The 13,440-nt window shown below is 53.4% G+C and overlaps 3 protein-coding genes across 3 annotated transcripts; 2 read left to right on the top strand and 1 right to left on the bottom strand.

Annotated features, from left to right (window-relative positions):
- Positions 1 to 3,193: 3,193 nt before the first annotated feature.
- M406DRAFT_255546 (arad-like aldolase/epimerase) lies at positions 3,194 to 4,290 on the bottom strand (the record flags this gene model as incomplete). The annotated part of the gene is made up of 2 exons (XM_040917041.1): positions 3,194 to 4,011; positions 4,161 to 4,290. 2 exons carry the CDS (start codon positions 4,288 to 4,290, stop codon positions 3,194 to 3,196), a joined length of 948 nt encoding a protein of 315 aa, XP_040777077.1.
- Positions 4,291 to 6,001: 1,711 nt separating this feature from the next.
- On the top strand, positions 6,002 to 9,188 carry M406DRAFT_346186 (uncharacterized protein). Its single transcript, XM_040922159.1, has 6 exons — positions 6,002 to 6,159; positions 6,264 to 6,330; positions 6,427 to 6,635; positions 6,713 to 7,303; positions 7,377 to 8,014; positions 8,132 to 9,188. Exons 1-6 carry the CDS (start codon positions 6,135 to 6,137, stop codon positions 8,216 to 8,218), a joined length of 1,617 nt encoding a protein of 538 aa, XP_040777076.1. The 5' UTR covers positions 6,002 to 6,134; the 3' UTR covers positions 8,219 to 9,188.
- A 1,628-nt stretch (positions 9,189 to 10,816) lies between these two features.
- Positions 10,817 to 12,671, top strand: M406DRAFT_329954 (phosphoglycerate mutase-like protein; the record flags this gene model as incomplete). Its single annotated transcript, XM_040920469.1, has 3 exons — positions 10,817 to 10,871; positions 10,952 to 11,407; positions 11,485 to 12,671. 3 exons carry the CDS (start codon positions 10,817 to 10,819, stop codon positions 12,669 to 12,671), a joined length of 1,698 nt encoding a protein of 565 aa, XP_040777075.1.
- Positions 12,672 to 13,440: the final 769 nt, after the last annotated feature.

Below are 13,440 nucleotides of genomic sequence, written 5' to 3'. Positions count from 1 at the left end.
AAGCCTGCAAACTTGCAATGGTCATGAGACTAAGAGCTGGATGGTAATAAGTGTGCCAGCCAAAAGTATTTACATGATGAATACAGATCTTGCTTCCAGGCCTCACCAAAGAAAATCCACCCAGGCAATCCCAAAGACCAAACACATCGACCACCACAACCACATGAACTCATCTGTCAATGCATGCCAATTCCGCCTTGCTGCAGTAATTTCATGCTCTTCAGCTCCATATAATTACGGTCGAGCAGGTGATCAATGTAAGGCCATTCTGAATCGCCAAATGTGGACGCCCCCTCGATCTCAACCAAGGGAGGACACTTTTTTTTCGAGCCACAATGCTGTGAGACTTGCTTACAACCCCACAACTCCGCCTCCTTCTTACTCAAGCATTCATGAACTAGGATGGGACAAGAGTGAAGGGTGGTGTGCACGAATGTGCAATGTCCCTTCGCCTGGTCCCGAGGTTGTTTTCTATTTATCGCTGATATCGAGTCATCCACGAACAAATTTTTTTAGTTCTTTATTCTTTTTGTAGATACACACCCCTCGAGAGTTGTTTCCGCCAAAAGAAGATGGTGGTGGGTGTATGGAAAGAAGGAGCAGTTCCTCCCTGTGTTACGTTGTCTCAGATCCATCTCTTTTTGTGGCTTCAAATGGTCACAGTATCTAGTAAGGAATCTATACTCGTCTCTGGGCCTTGGCCACTTTCAGAAGAGAGAGGAGGTGGTGGTGGTGGAGGAGGACGACAACGACGAAGAAGAAGCAAGAAATTTCATGAAGGGGGGGGGGGGTGGGAAGTTGCTTGATTGGAAAGAAGGAAGAGAGCTTTTTTTCCCCCTTTTCTTTCTTCCTCGCCCCATCATGACAAATTGTTATATTTGCAACGTCTCTATCCTAGTCATAAGGGAGGAGGATGGCTGGTTTGTCCCTTTGCTCGAAGTGAGGGATCTAAAACCTCGAATTACGCGCGCTCTCTCTCTCTCTCTCTCTCTCTCAAAACTCATGAAATGATGATGGAATTAATTTCAGATCTCCACTACAATTGAGTCTGGCATCGACCGCAAGTACCGGACCTCGTCAGCTGACCGCCTACAACTATCCTACGTTTGGCAATTGCCACAAGTCTTAGAGTGGCGGTTTGCTCAGGAAGGTTCCAGTGGAAGTTCTTTTTTAGATATTTCATCGTATCGTCCTATATGAAGGAGCTATGGGCTGGACTTTTGTTGTTGCCGAGTGTCTCGGGGTGTCCCTCCGCTGCTCGCCTCCCCACTACTGAGGCGTTGAGGGAGGTGGGAGGAGGGGCTTATTGCCATCGGTGCAGGTGTCAACGTACGATCCCCCCATGGTTCATGCACACGGTCTTGGACCCCCCCCCCCCCGAGAGATCCTGACGCCTTCGAGTAAGGGTTTTCTTTGCGCCAAAACGCCTATTCACCGGACATGTCTCACGATCTACTGGCTGGCGGTCTCGGTTACTTTTTGGCTTTCTAGGCGCGGCTTGTATTAGACTTTGACGATCTTGTTTTAGTTACTAGGCAACTTTTTTTCTTGTATTTGATTTTTTTCACCATGACAAATTTTGTGGACTCTATTGTGCTTTTGGAGTCTTGTCACTGTGTTCACTTGCTTTCGTCACTGAACTTTAAATGGCTATTTATACTTAATCTTATGATGAGGACACTGATGGACCTGGAAAGGGGGGGGGGGTGGATGTACATCCCAAGTCTCTGAATTATATGTGAAAGCGGTTGTATTAATTATAGCTCGCCCGAGGCTGCTTACGGGCAGTATCTTTCAATGTTATCAAACGCCTGGAGATACTTTGGACAATTCATACTTCTGCTGACGTTGAGACTCCCCTAACACACATCAAATGCAGGGAGACCACCGATCAAAGATGAAAAGGTGAGGTGATACGCATCATCATCTCTGTACAAGGAAGACGGTGAAAGTCAAACATCATGCTCCGGCCCAAGAATAAGATATTCTGGTAACAGAGCTGTGACTTCCTGGATGTTTAACAATTATGAAACTGTAATAGATAGACATTATTTCCTCAAGCGTGAAGCTACATGTATTGTTCTATGACTGTCGAGTGGTGGATGGGGATAGGTATGACTGTACAATAATTAACGCAATATAAACTTTGTTTTCTCGAATCTATTTACTTATTTATTCATGCAGAGAAACACTAGAAACAGAAGAAAGAAAAAGACTGAGAAGAAGTGTGTTGCGAGGACCTCGGGCCGAATGACAATTGTCGAGGCTATTACAAGTGAACTTGGCCACTCGTTTCACAGCGTGGTCTATGTACTTCTTCCACGATAGCACACAACGTTGGACAAGTCTTGGCTGAGAGGGCGATCTCTTGCCCTTGCCTGGGCCTATCGGGGGAGGGGGTGGTCAATTTCGAGACAAAACCCTTCCCATATGTGAGCTATATGTGATGTGATGGCTTGATTCATGCCGGCCTTGTCTTTCCGAGAAATCAAGTGATGATCAGCTGAGCTGATGCGGAGAATGATGTATCCCAAAAAATTCGTTTGTTTTGTTGGGGGGAAGGATTTCTGTCACACAAATGTTGCCACTGTTTTCTCAAGTCATACGAGAGGGGGGCCGGAAGCCATTCCATTACTGCATGTATGTCTCGATATGAAATTGTTGATTCCCTCCCTCCCCCCGGTGAGACAATGGGAACCGGGTCCCCTCCTGTCTTTTTCTCTCTCAACTTTGTCTCACTGCAGCCCGCTGTGTCCCAGGGGAAAAGAATTAAAAAAACAAACAAAAAAAAAACACCCTTGTTTCTTGGGAGCTTTGATTAGCCCCCGTGGTGCCACATGTACGGATTTCATTCGTGAGCAGCGGGCTGACGTTGAATTTCTGCGCAACCCGCGCATGGATGAAAAGGTCAACAGCATGCTCGCAGCTTCGAAAGCTTCCGTTGGCCTTTTGAAAGGGGGAGGGGTAAGGGGTGCAAGGGGGTAGGGGTCAACGCAACACTGGAAAAGGCGACGAGGTACCTTTGGACTTCAGGTGATAGAACTACACCTCTGGTCTTTTGAGATTGGGAGGGAGAGACCCACAACGTGTGCAAAATCTCGAGGTGTACCATACCCAACAGCAGAACTCTTTCTCTGGTAGGATGGGAGGTGATGACTGAACAGAACACTACTCCAGAGCCGCCCGCAGGCTCTCACAGCGCGATAGTGAGGTGCTCGAAGCCCCTCGCGAGCACCTCCTCCCCACCAGCCTCCTCGATCTCCAGCTCGACATCCGGCTGCATCTCCCTGTACATCGCATTGCTCTCGCTCGCCATCTTGCAGTTGTAGGCGGCCTCCTCGTCGCTGATGATGTTCTTGGTGAGCCTGCCGCCGGCACAGGCCGCCTCGACCTGCAGCTGGATGGCACAGCTCCGCTCCATGAGGCCGAAGATGAAGCCGGCCTCGTCGACGGTGTAGCCGACGCTCAGCAGGCCGTGGTTCATGAGGATGGCGCCCTTGTTGTGCTGGCCCAGCGCGTCGGCGATGCGCTCGCCCTCGTCGCTGGCGAACACGATGCCGCCGTAGTCGGCATACACGGCGTGGCAGTTGAAGAGGGAGCACACATCCTGCGTGATCATCTCGAGCGGGCGGGCGAAGACGCTCCACGCGCGGCCCGCCATGGTGTGCGCGTGGCAGACGGCGTGGATGTCATTCCGCCGCTTGTGGATCGCGCTGTGGATGTAGTAGCCCGCCTTGTTGCCCGTCACCCGCCCCGTCGCCGGGTTGGGGCGGCCGCCCACGATGCGGCCCGTCGCGATCTCCATGGGGATGAAGTCGCCCGCCGTCAGCGTGCCGTAGTGCCGTGAGAGTGGATTCATCCACATGATCTGAGGAAACTCCGGGTCCCGAATCGAGATGTGTCCCGACTGGCCCTCTGCGTAGCCCATGCGTGACCAATTCCGGAAGACGGCAGCCATGTGGACGAGGATGTGCCGCCGCTCCGCAGTGTAGCTGGGAAAACTCGGTATGTCTGGTGTTGAGTATCATGTCAGTGCTTGGTTCTGGGACGTGACATATTCAGACCATAGAAGAGATGGCCTCCTCTTGACCATGCACATCCTCTGTCTGAGCTGCCTTATCCTCAGCAGTGACCGCCCAAGGTGGCAGGCTTGAACTCACCAGGTAGGACATCGCCATGTGAGATAGCTTCGAGCGGTGTGACCTCCTTGTCGGCCTCTTGAACCGGCTGCGCCTTAGTGACCGCAACAGCGGTGATGGGAGGTATCTCTGATGTCGCCGCGGGTGCCATCTCAAATAACAAGACCAGGGGCTCAAGGTGCTTTGCTATAATAGCAATGATAAGTTTCCAAGGCCAATACTGACTGATACGAGACACACGCTGCGCTGGACGTTTCTTGTAATTTCGCAGGCGAGGATCAAGAGTAAAATGTTTCGAGTCCGGAAAGTGAATTTTGACTTTCTGTTTTCGTCCTTCTCTCTCCTATCCCTTTTTTTATTTTATTTTTTTACTCCTAGTCTTCTCCCCTGCCCTTTTTGTGGTCGTTTGGGGTGATGTTGCATATAAAACGCGAAAAGTGAAAGACGATTCGCTTGTTGCTGATACGCATTGCCGCCCGAGCCTGGCGTTTCATGCCGGTCCGGCAGTGGAAGACCGGGCCGGCTCGAGTATGCGCTGTACAGCAGGTCTCGAGCCGCATAAGTAGTGTCTCTAGCCTGTTTGTTGTATGATGCGATCAATTTAATTTTGCCCTCTCGAGCCATTCTCAGTAGGCGATGTTGATAGCTTGGATATGTATGAGTGGTTGGAACGGTACATTAACCGTACGAGGCATCCGGGAGTGGTGGCGAGCCTTGACTTGGCGGCATAATTCGGTACCTATATCGAGATTTCCGAGAACGACAAGGAAGAATGTTACTCCACTGGCGATCTACACGTAGAACAGGGCCAGAGGCCCTGGAAGCAATATCCATCGAATGTCGATGGCGCTTTGTTACCTAGCATAGCACCCCGCTTGAACACCAGCCTTCTCATGCGTCGTTCCCGCCCCCGTCCTCCCAATGTCGATAGTATATTTCTCAGTCCTCTTCAACAACGTAGCCGTCGACTCCGATTCTAAAGATGCCCTAGAGGGAGAACCTGTAGCATAGCGAACTATGTTGCGACCGCTATGCTTCTGGTAGCGGTTGGAGCCAAGCTGCGTACTGTAGAGGGAAGACAAATCAAGTCAACCCACTGTGGGCGAGCGATTTCCGTCCCATAGCACGAGGTAGCGGCCCAAGAATGGCCACACAAGCTTGCAGCTCAGTTTCTCGCTAACCAGTCGCGCGATTCACTGGAATCACGACCTCTGAGCTTCAAGGAGATCAGACTGCTCACGATGTCAGCGGGTGTAGATAATTCTCGTGGACACGAGTAGACGCTCGAAGCTCCTTGGAAAGAAGTAAAATAAGACAGGCACAGAACTGGACTGAGCTAGGATTCAAACCAAAATCAGTTTTTGGTCCTCTTCGGTCTACGAGTGAACATGTCTCGGTGATGCTTGATTGCCTCAGACGATGCTGTCTGGTATACTAGCGACAAAAGATGCTCATGTGCCTGAAAGTTTCTAGAGACTTGACTCGAGCCAGAGCCGAATGTTGACGAAGCGGGCAGTTTTTTCTCAAATGATTTCTGGGGATCGTGAAGACTGCAATATCTGCAATGGTATGCTTCGCTTGCATTGGACGTACGTTGATGGAAGACAAGGCGACGACACATGAGATCAAGCTGTGAAGAAAAGCTTCTGCATTCTGTATCCCATTGGCGCATAGTGCGTCAGTGCTGTACAGTAGGTAGTGGGTACAGTAGTAGGGGTGCTCGGATGGCCAGGGGGCTGTGAGCAGCAGCGAGTCCCGCTGGGGCAGCTCGAGCGGCAGGCATCTGCACAACCCACTTTTCCCATCAGCTCGCCGTCGCGGCACCAGCATTTTCTTCAACCGCGACGAGGGGCTCACCTGCTGTCAACAGCCTCGCTAGTATCCGTCGTCCAGTCCGGCCAACACCTTTTCTTGTTGTGCCACCCCTTTCCACCACAGCTCATCACTGGTTCCCTGACACTATCCTCTTCAGCTTTTGAGAGCAGACCAGTCAAGATGCAGGCCCCAGTCCTGGTTATGAGTACGTTTATGCCCCCGCCATGAGATGGCCGTGGTGGAGCTCTCGCAGAGCTTGCCTAGGCGGCCACCCGAGAGGTTACCATGCTAAAATGCAGCTATCTACAGACACCGCCAGCGGTGAGAGGCAGACTGGCAGGAAGGCGCAGTTGTCCAACATCGCTGCTGCGAAGATGTAAGCTCCCCTTCTACTCCAACCGCACTGTCCACCGGCTCAGGACGATAAAACAAGAGAATACTGACCAACCGTGTGCACCACCACCACCACCAGCGTTGCCGACATCATCCGATCATGTCTCGGCCCCAAGGCTATGTTGAAGATGCTTCTGGATCCCATGGGAGGCATCGTGCTCACCAATGACGGACACGCGATTCTGCGAGAAATCGAGGTCTCGCACCCTGCTGCGAAGAGCATGATCGAGCTCAGCCGGACCCAGGACGAGGAGGTCGGCGACGGTACCACAACGGTCATCATCTTGGGTACGTGTCAAAGGCTTCTTTCCCTTCTGACAGCATAAGTTTTTCTCTTTTCTTAGCATACTGACTTACGAGTGAAGCCGGTGAAATACTGGCACAGGCATTGCCCCAGCTTGAGCGAAACATCCATCCCGTGGTCATCATTTCCGCCTTCAAGCGTGCCCTTGCCGATGCCCTACAGATCATCGAAGACATCTCTCTTCCCATCGACATCAACGACGACAAGGCCATGTACGGACTGATATCATCGTCGATCGGCACCAAGTTTGTCTCGCGGTGGTCGGAGCTCATGTGCAGCCTCGCCCTCAAGGCCGTGCGGACCGTGTCGTGGGAGGTTGGCAACGGCAAGACTGAGGTAGACATCAAGCGGTACGCCCGTGTCGAGAAGGTTCCTGGTGGTGAGATTGAGGACAGCAGGGTTTTGGACGGTGTCATGCTCAACAAGGACATCACACACCCTAAGATGAGGAGGAAGATTGAGAACCCCAGGATCGTGCTGCTCGACTGCCCGCTCGAGTACAAGAAGGGAGAGTCGCAGACGAATATCGAGATCTCCCAGGAGGAGGACTGGCAGCGGATATTGCAGATCGAGGAAGAGCAGGTCAAGATCATGGCTGACGCGATTCTGGCCGTCAAGCCGGATCTTGTCATCACCGAGAAGGGAGTGTCAGGTCCGTATACACCCTCAAGATTTTATATTATGCCCTGGTACCGCAAGAACACTGACTGACAGATATGCTACAGACCTCGCCCAGCACTACCTGATGAAGGCCAACGTCACAGCACTGCGCCGTGTGAGGAAGACGGACAACAACAGAATCGCGCGGGCCACGGGCGCCACCATTGTCAACCGGGTGGAGGACCTCCAGGAGTCGGACGTCGGCACCAAGTGCGGCCTGTTCGAGATTGAGAAGATCGGCGATGAATACTTCACCTTCCTGACGCAGTGCTCGGAGCCCAAGGCCTGCACGGTGCTGCTCCGCGGTCCTTCCAAGGACATCCTCAACGAGGTCGAGCGAAACCTGCAGGACGCCATGGGCGTGGCACGCAATGTCATGTTCCACCCGCGCCTCTCTCCCGGCGGTGGCGCGACAGAGATGGCTGTGTCTGTGAAGCTGAACGAGATGGCCAAGGGTGTCGAGGGTGTGCAGCAGTGGCCTTACAAGGCTGTGGCCGAGGCGATGGAGGTCATCCCCCGGACTCTGATCCAGAACGCAGGCGCAAGCCCTGTGCGTGTCCTCACGGATCTGCGCGCCAAGCACGCCGAGGGTCTGACCTCGTGGGGCATCAACGGGGACACGGGCGCGCTGGCCGACATGAAGGAGTATGGCGTGTGGGAGCCGCAGGCGATCAAGCTGCAGAGTATCAAGACGGCTATCGAGGTATGTTTGTGTCTTTTCCCCTCCATCTTTGTGTGACCTTGTTGCGTTTATTTGTGCCATTTTCTTTCTTTCTTTCTTTCTATGTGACCCTGCCTTGCTAACTTGATCCTCAAATAGGCTGCCTGCCTGCTGCTGCGTGTCGATGACATCTGCAGCGCGAAGAAAGCACCAGCTGGTGTCGGTACGGGTGGGGGTGATGACTGAAGAGAGAAGCTGCGAGATTAGACTTGATGCCCTGCAAATAAAAAGATGTGTTGGCTTGATCATACCCTGTATTACCTACCCATAGATACCGGTCCAGGTAGAGAAGAAAAAAACACAAAATGACACTTCGCAGCAGATGTGTGTGCTGCCCGCGCGCCTTCCCGTCTTTTAACCTGGTATCTGCGTCTCCTGTTTCCCAATTTCTGCTCAATCATCATCATGAATGAGTAATCCTGGTGTGCTTCCTTCAGGTGTAGCTACCTGACGAGTCTTGGCGTCCTCAGTGTCGACATCCATCTTGCCATCGCCAGCCTCGCCGTCCCCATCCCTGTTCCTAGCTTGCACCACGCGTGCCTTGACACCACGGCCACCATTGGCAGCTGTGCCGCCGTCTGGCTGCTGGTGCTGCTTGGGCCCATCCTTCCTGCCCGCCTTGGCCTTGTCCTTCCTCGCCTTCATCTTCTCCCTCTTGGCGCGGTTCCTCTCCGTCTTCTTGCGGTCCTCCTCCTCCAGCTCCTTCTTCTTCTCCTCAAAGTCCCGCTGCGCCTCGTCCCGCCTCACCTCCTCGTCCATAATCCTGAGCCGCTCATACTCGCGCCGCCTGGCCGCCTTGTAGACGTGGAACTCGCCCGACCCGGCACCGGCTGACGAACCCTGGACGTTGGTCACGATCTCGGGCGGGAGGGGAAGCTTTCGTTTTGGATCGGGGGGGCCCGTAGGGATGCGGATGTCCTGGTCGGGTCGGGCAAAGAGGCTGTCGAGCTGGGAGGCCTGCTGGGAGACGGGGGTGAGGGCGCGCTTCTTGACGGGCCGCTTGGAGCGCGGGTCGGCGGAGACGGGGATCGACTCGGGGCCCGGGGCAGACATGGCGGGCGGAGGATGTGTTTCTCTGCTAGAGTATTCAGAATATCTGTCCTACTGCTCTTTGACCGGGTCGAGTGGAATTGTACCGGGTGTGGGTGGTATTGTTTGCCCCCGTCTCGTTCTGTTGCGAATGAAGGAAGGATGTCTCGAATGAAATGATTAGGCGCGGAAAGAGAGGGTGGTCTAAGCGCCACAAAAATAGCCGCGCGTAAAACCCGCGCCAGTGAGAGAGGAGAGACCAGACCAGACCAGACCAGACCAATGGGGTTGCGACCCAGCCAGCCTTGTATTGTATGAGGTTTGTTTTTTATTCTATTTTTCTTATTTTTAGCTGATGTATATGTATGGTAGATAAGTCGAAACGGGCAACCCCGAAACAAAACACTAAACAGAATACAGAGAGAAGTGGAATTTCTCGGGATGTACAATGCAACACTTGGTGACGATCTTTTTCTCCTTACTGCCGCAAATCGGACCACCGCGATTGCCGCCTTGGTCAGTACTGATCAGATCTAGGTTGGAAATCGGTTGACACTCGACCCTGTGTCGGTCGATGGGACTGGCTGGATCAGCTGATGGGCTGTGTGTGTGTGTGTCCTTGCAGACAGGTTGACTGTTGGGCGGACGTCAATTACCAATCCGACCCAATGGTTTGGAAAAAGCCAGAGCCCCCCGAAGGCGACTTTCGTGCTAATAAGGTTTGGTTTTGCCGTCTTGAAACTAAACCAGGGGGGGTTGTTGGCACACTACCGAGGGTAAGTGATAATACGTACTACCGACATACTAGGCCAAGTTATAGGTGTTGGCGGCTACATAGATAGGGCTTACCCAGGGCCCGCTCCCCCAGGCAACACCCCCTGTGCCCCTCTCCAGCGTAAATTTGGTGACAATCCCCACCCAACTTTTCCTTTAGAGCCCGTAAAGTCGCACCACTCTTAGAGTACTTGTACAAGATTGTGGTTGCAACAACCTCACCTCGTCCAGACACCTACTACTCCTCTGCCAGCACATGTACTTTGATGCCCCAACAATCTGTGTCGACAACACACACACCTCTTGCACAAGGTACCTCCAAAGTTTTATGCAGGTGTACCGCGTACAGCAACAACATCTGGTCTAGCCTCAAACTATACTGTACTGGGCTGGGCTGAACTTCTCTCCGGAAACAGACGACACCACCTTGTCTCCCCTCTCCCCAATCCCGACAACACCCTTACCAATACGGCTTCTTGTCTGCTGTCTACTGTCGACTCCTCTTTCCAACCCTTACCCAGGATTTTAAGCTGTTGGGACAACTATTACAGAACCCCTTGAGGTGTCTTGAACCACATGGCTCCCGTCCCACAGCATAGGCGCAAAGGGGTACTTACTTCAACCCCACTACCTCCTGTCTAACCTTCAAACACACCCTCCTCGACCTCCTTCTCTACCTCTGCACTGTACCCTATACATCCTGCACACCACCTTACTTCACATGGTCTCTTGTTCTGCAATAGCCTGTGTGTGTTGTCTCTGTCTACTACCCCAAGACTGACTCACACACCCACCCTTTCCCCATCATTCTGTTGGGCTCTTTGCCAGTGGTTGCAGGCGCCTCTTCTTGAGTCGTGTGCCTTGACTTGGCTGCCTATAAATACAGCAACATAATCGTTGTTGCTGTCCTTCCCCCTCCAGCCTGCCTCCCTCACTATATAAGACCTCCTCCCCTGGTTCCAACGTCTAAGCTGACCAGACATGGCAAAGCCCCGCCTCATCATCCTCATCAGACATGGCCAGTCTGAGGGCAACAGTAAGTTTTCCCCCTCTAAATGCCACACCATTGAGCAGAGAACAATGTTGCTAACGGTGAACTACCTTCCTCCTCGACAGAAAACCGTGATATACACCAAACCATTCCCGACCATCGCGTAAAACTCACCAAAGATGGTTGGGACCAAGCCTACGATGCCGGCCGGCGGCTGCGCAACATGCTCCGGGCCGACGACACCCTGCACTTCTTCACCTCTCCCTATCGTCGGACCCGCGAGACCACCGAGGGCATACTCGCCACCCTGACCTCGGACGAGGACGAGCCCTCACCATTCAAGCGGAACAATATCAAGGTGTACGAAGAGCCTAGGCTGCGCGAGCAGGATTTTGGAAACTTCCAGCCCTGCTCTGCCGAGATGGAGCGCATGTGGCAGGAGCGCGCGGACTATGGACATTTCTTCTACAGGATCCCAAACGGCGAGAGCGCAGCGGATGCCTATGACCGCATCAGTGGCTTCAACGAGAGCCTGTGGAGGCAGTTTGGGGAGGATGACTTTGCCAGCGTCTGTGTCCTGGGTATGTTGTCCCAAGTACCGTCTCACATATGCATGTGACAACAGAGAATGCTTACCACGTTTGCTCTTCCTCTGCAGTCACTCACGGCCTTATGTCTCGTGTCTTCCTTATGAAGTGGTACCACTTCAGCGTCGAGTACTTCGAGGACCTCCGAAACATCAACCACTGTGAATTCCTCATCATGAACAAGCAAGAGAGCGGCAAGTACATGCTGGAGACCAAGCTACGGACATGGTCAGAATTGCGACGGGAACGGGCTCTCAAGAAGGAGAAGGAGAAGGAGAAGAACGGCACGCCCACGGGCAAGGACACTGCCAAGCTCGACAAGGCTCTCGCCGCGACGCAATCCCCCGTGGCCGCACCACGTCGCTGGGGAGGCTGCCCAAACGGCTGCAATCACGACAAGTCCTTCCGGATCCGCTCTGCTCTTGCTGACCTCGTCAAGCGTGACGCCACCTCGGCCCACCCGAACCTGCCTGCTGCGTCCTCGTCCCCCGTGTCGGCGAAACCTCTCAGCGCCATCAGCATCTCGTCCTCGCTCACTACCCACGGCATCGCCACACCGCCCACTACAAATGGGACGTCAACGCCTTCCTCCAACCTCGGCATGCGCCGGCACCAAGCACGGCGGTTCCAGTCCGAGGACGAGGATGACGACCTGTGCTGCTCTGACGCCGAGGAGGAGGCGAGCAAGGCGCGTACCCCGCATATCGACGTAGCCAAGGCCCGTGAGGAACTCGTCTCTAGCCCTGACGGCACGCCTAGCTTTATTAGTGTGGATGACCGCCTGCGGGGGATGGACATCAAATGCCTGCCCGTGCACCGGCTTCACGCACGTGGTCGTGATTTCGGCGGGTCATACTCTGGGCAGAACTCGCGTGCCAATAGCGATGTGGATTCCTCGGAGGACGAGCGCGCGCGGCTCGCCCGGCGGCGTCAGCTGTCGTCGTCTGGAAAAACGGAGACAATGGCGGCAGCGGTAGCAGTGGCAGGTCTCAGGATCGTCACGGGCGAGGTCCAAAATCTTCACCTAAACCTCGGTGGGGATGAGCCGACCAGCGGCGTTTCCAAGCGTGACCAGAGCGGCATGGGCCGGAACACGATGGCTAACAGGCTAGGAGACTCGCCTACGAGCAGCAACGACGAGCATGAACACGCCGATGACGAGCGGGAGAGATGCGGCGCGCAGGACGATGCGGACGATCTCTCTGATATCGACAAGGCGGAGAAGGAGGATCGGAGTATTAAGGGCAGCGTATACTGATTTTTTATTATTATTGTCTGCTGGATGCTGCTTCAATGTGTTGCTCTCCTCTACAGGCCTGCTTCGAGGACCACTGGATGGTGCTCGGATGATGAGGAGATGATTTGGGAATGAGCTTCAGCATTTCCCCTACTTAGGGCTCAGCTGGATGTTGTGTGTTGTTCTCTCACGCACGATGGATGGTTCTTGGCTCCTTTCAGTTAGAGGTCTGTATTTGCGGAGGAGATACCAGATTGCATTACTTTTTTTTTTTTTTTTTTAGAGGTCATGCCAGTCTGTGTGGGCTGGCCTTGATGGGGCGGCGAGTGGGCCAAAAAAGAAAAAAAAAAAAAAAAAAAGAAGAAAAGAAAAGAAAAGAAAAAAAAGTAACAGGCACACATAGACACACATAAACAAGTCTTACGAGAGATGAATATGAATATCAGGATTTTTCGAGTTTCTAGTTGGCATCAGTGCCTGCACTGGAGCCTTCTCCCTCTATTCTTGAATAAGTGCAAGAACCTTGGAAGACAACCCCCCCTCCCTTTCTCCCCCGGGCGAGCATTAGGGGTCCAGTGTTCACAGGGTCTTCTTCACATGCTCGTTTCGTCTTTTACCCCGTTCGCAGGCCGTTCTTCCCCCCACCGGTACCATCTTATACATCCCTTCCACCAACCCACCCGCCGCAAAACCCCTCCACCAGCACCTGACGGACCCCTTCTTTCCAGGAACCAAAACCAAACTTTCTTTCCTTGTCTTCTCCAGACAGCAGCAGCACTCTCGGTCCAAT

Source organism: Cryphonectria parasitica (assembly GCF_011745365.1).
Source record: "Cryphonectria parasitica EP155 unplaced genomic scaffold M406scaffold_4, whole genome shotgun sequence".
Taxonomy (NCBI): domain Eukaryota; kingdom Fungi; phylum Ascomycota; class Sordariomycetes; order Diaporthales; family Cryphonectriaceae; genus Cryphonectria; species Cryphonectria parasitica.
Note: the sequence above shows the minus strand (reverse complement) of the source record. Positions and strands in the feature narration are given on the sequence as shown.

Coding starts and splice junctions, on each gene's coding strand:
- M406DRAFT_346186 (XM_040922159.1), top strand. CDS start 6,135: ATGCAGGCCCCAGTCCTGGTTATGA. Junction 6,160..6,263: donor GGCCCCAGTCCTGGTTATGA/GTACGTTTATGC, acceptor AGCTATCTACAG/ACACCGCCAGCGGTGAGAGG. Junction 8,015..8,131: donor GTATCAAGACGGCTATCGAG/GTATGTTTGTGT, acceptor ATCCTCAAATAG/GCTGCCTGCCTGCTGCTGCG.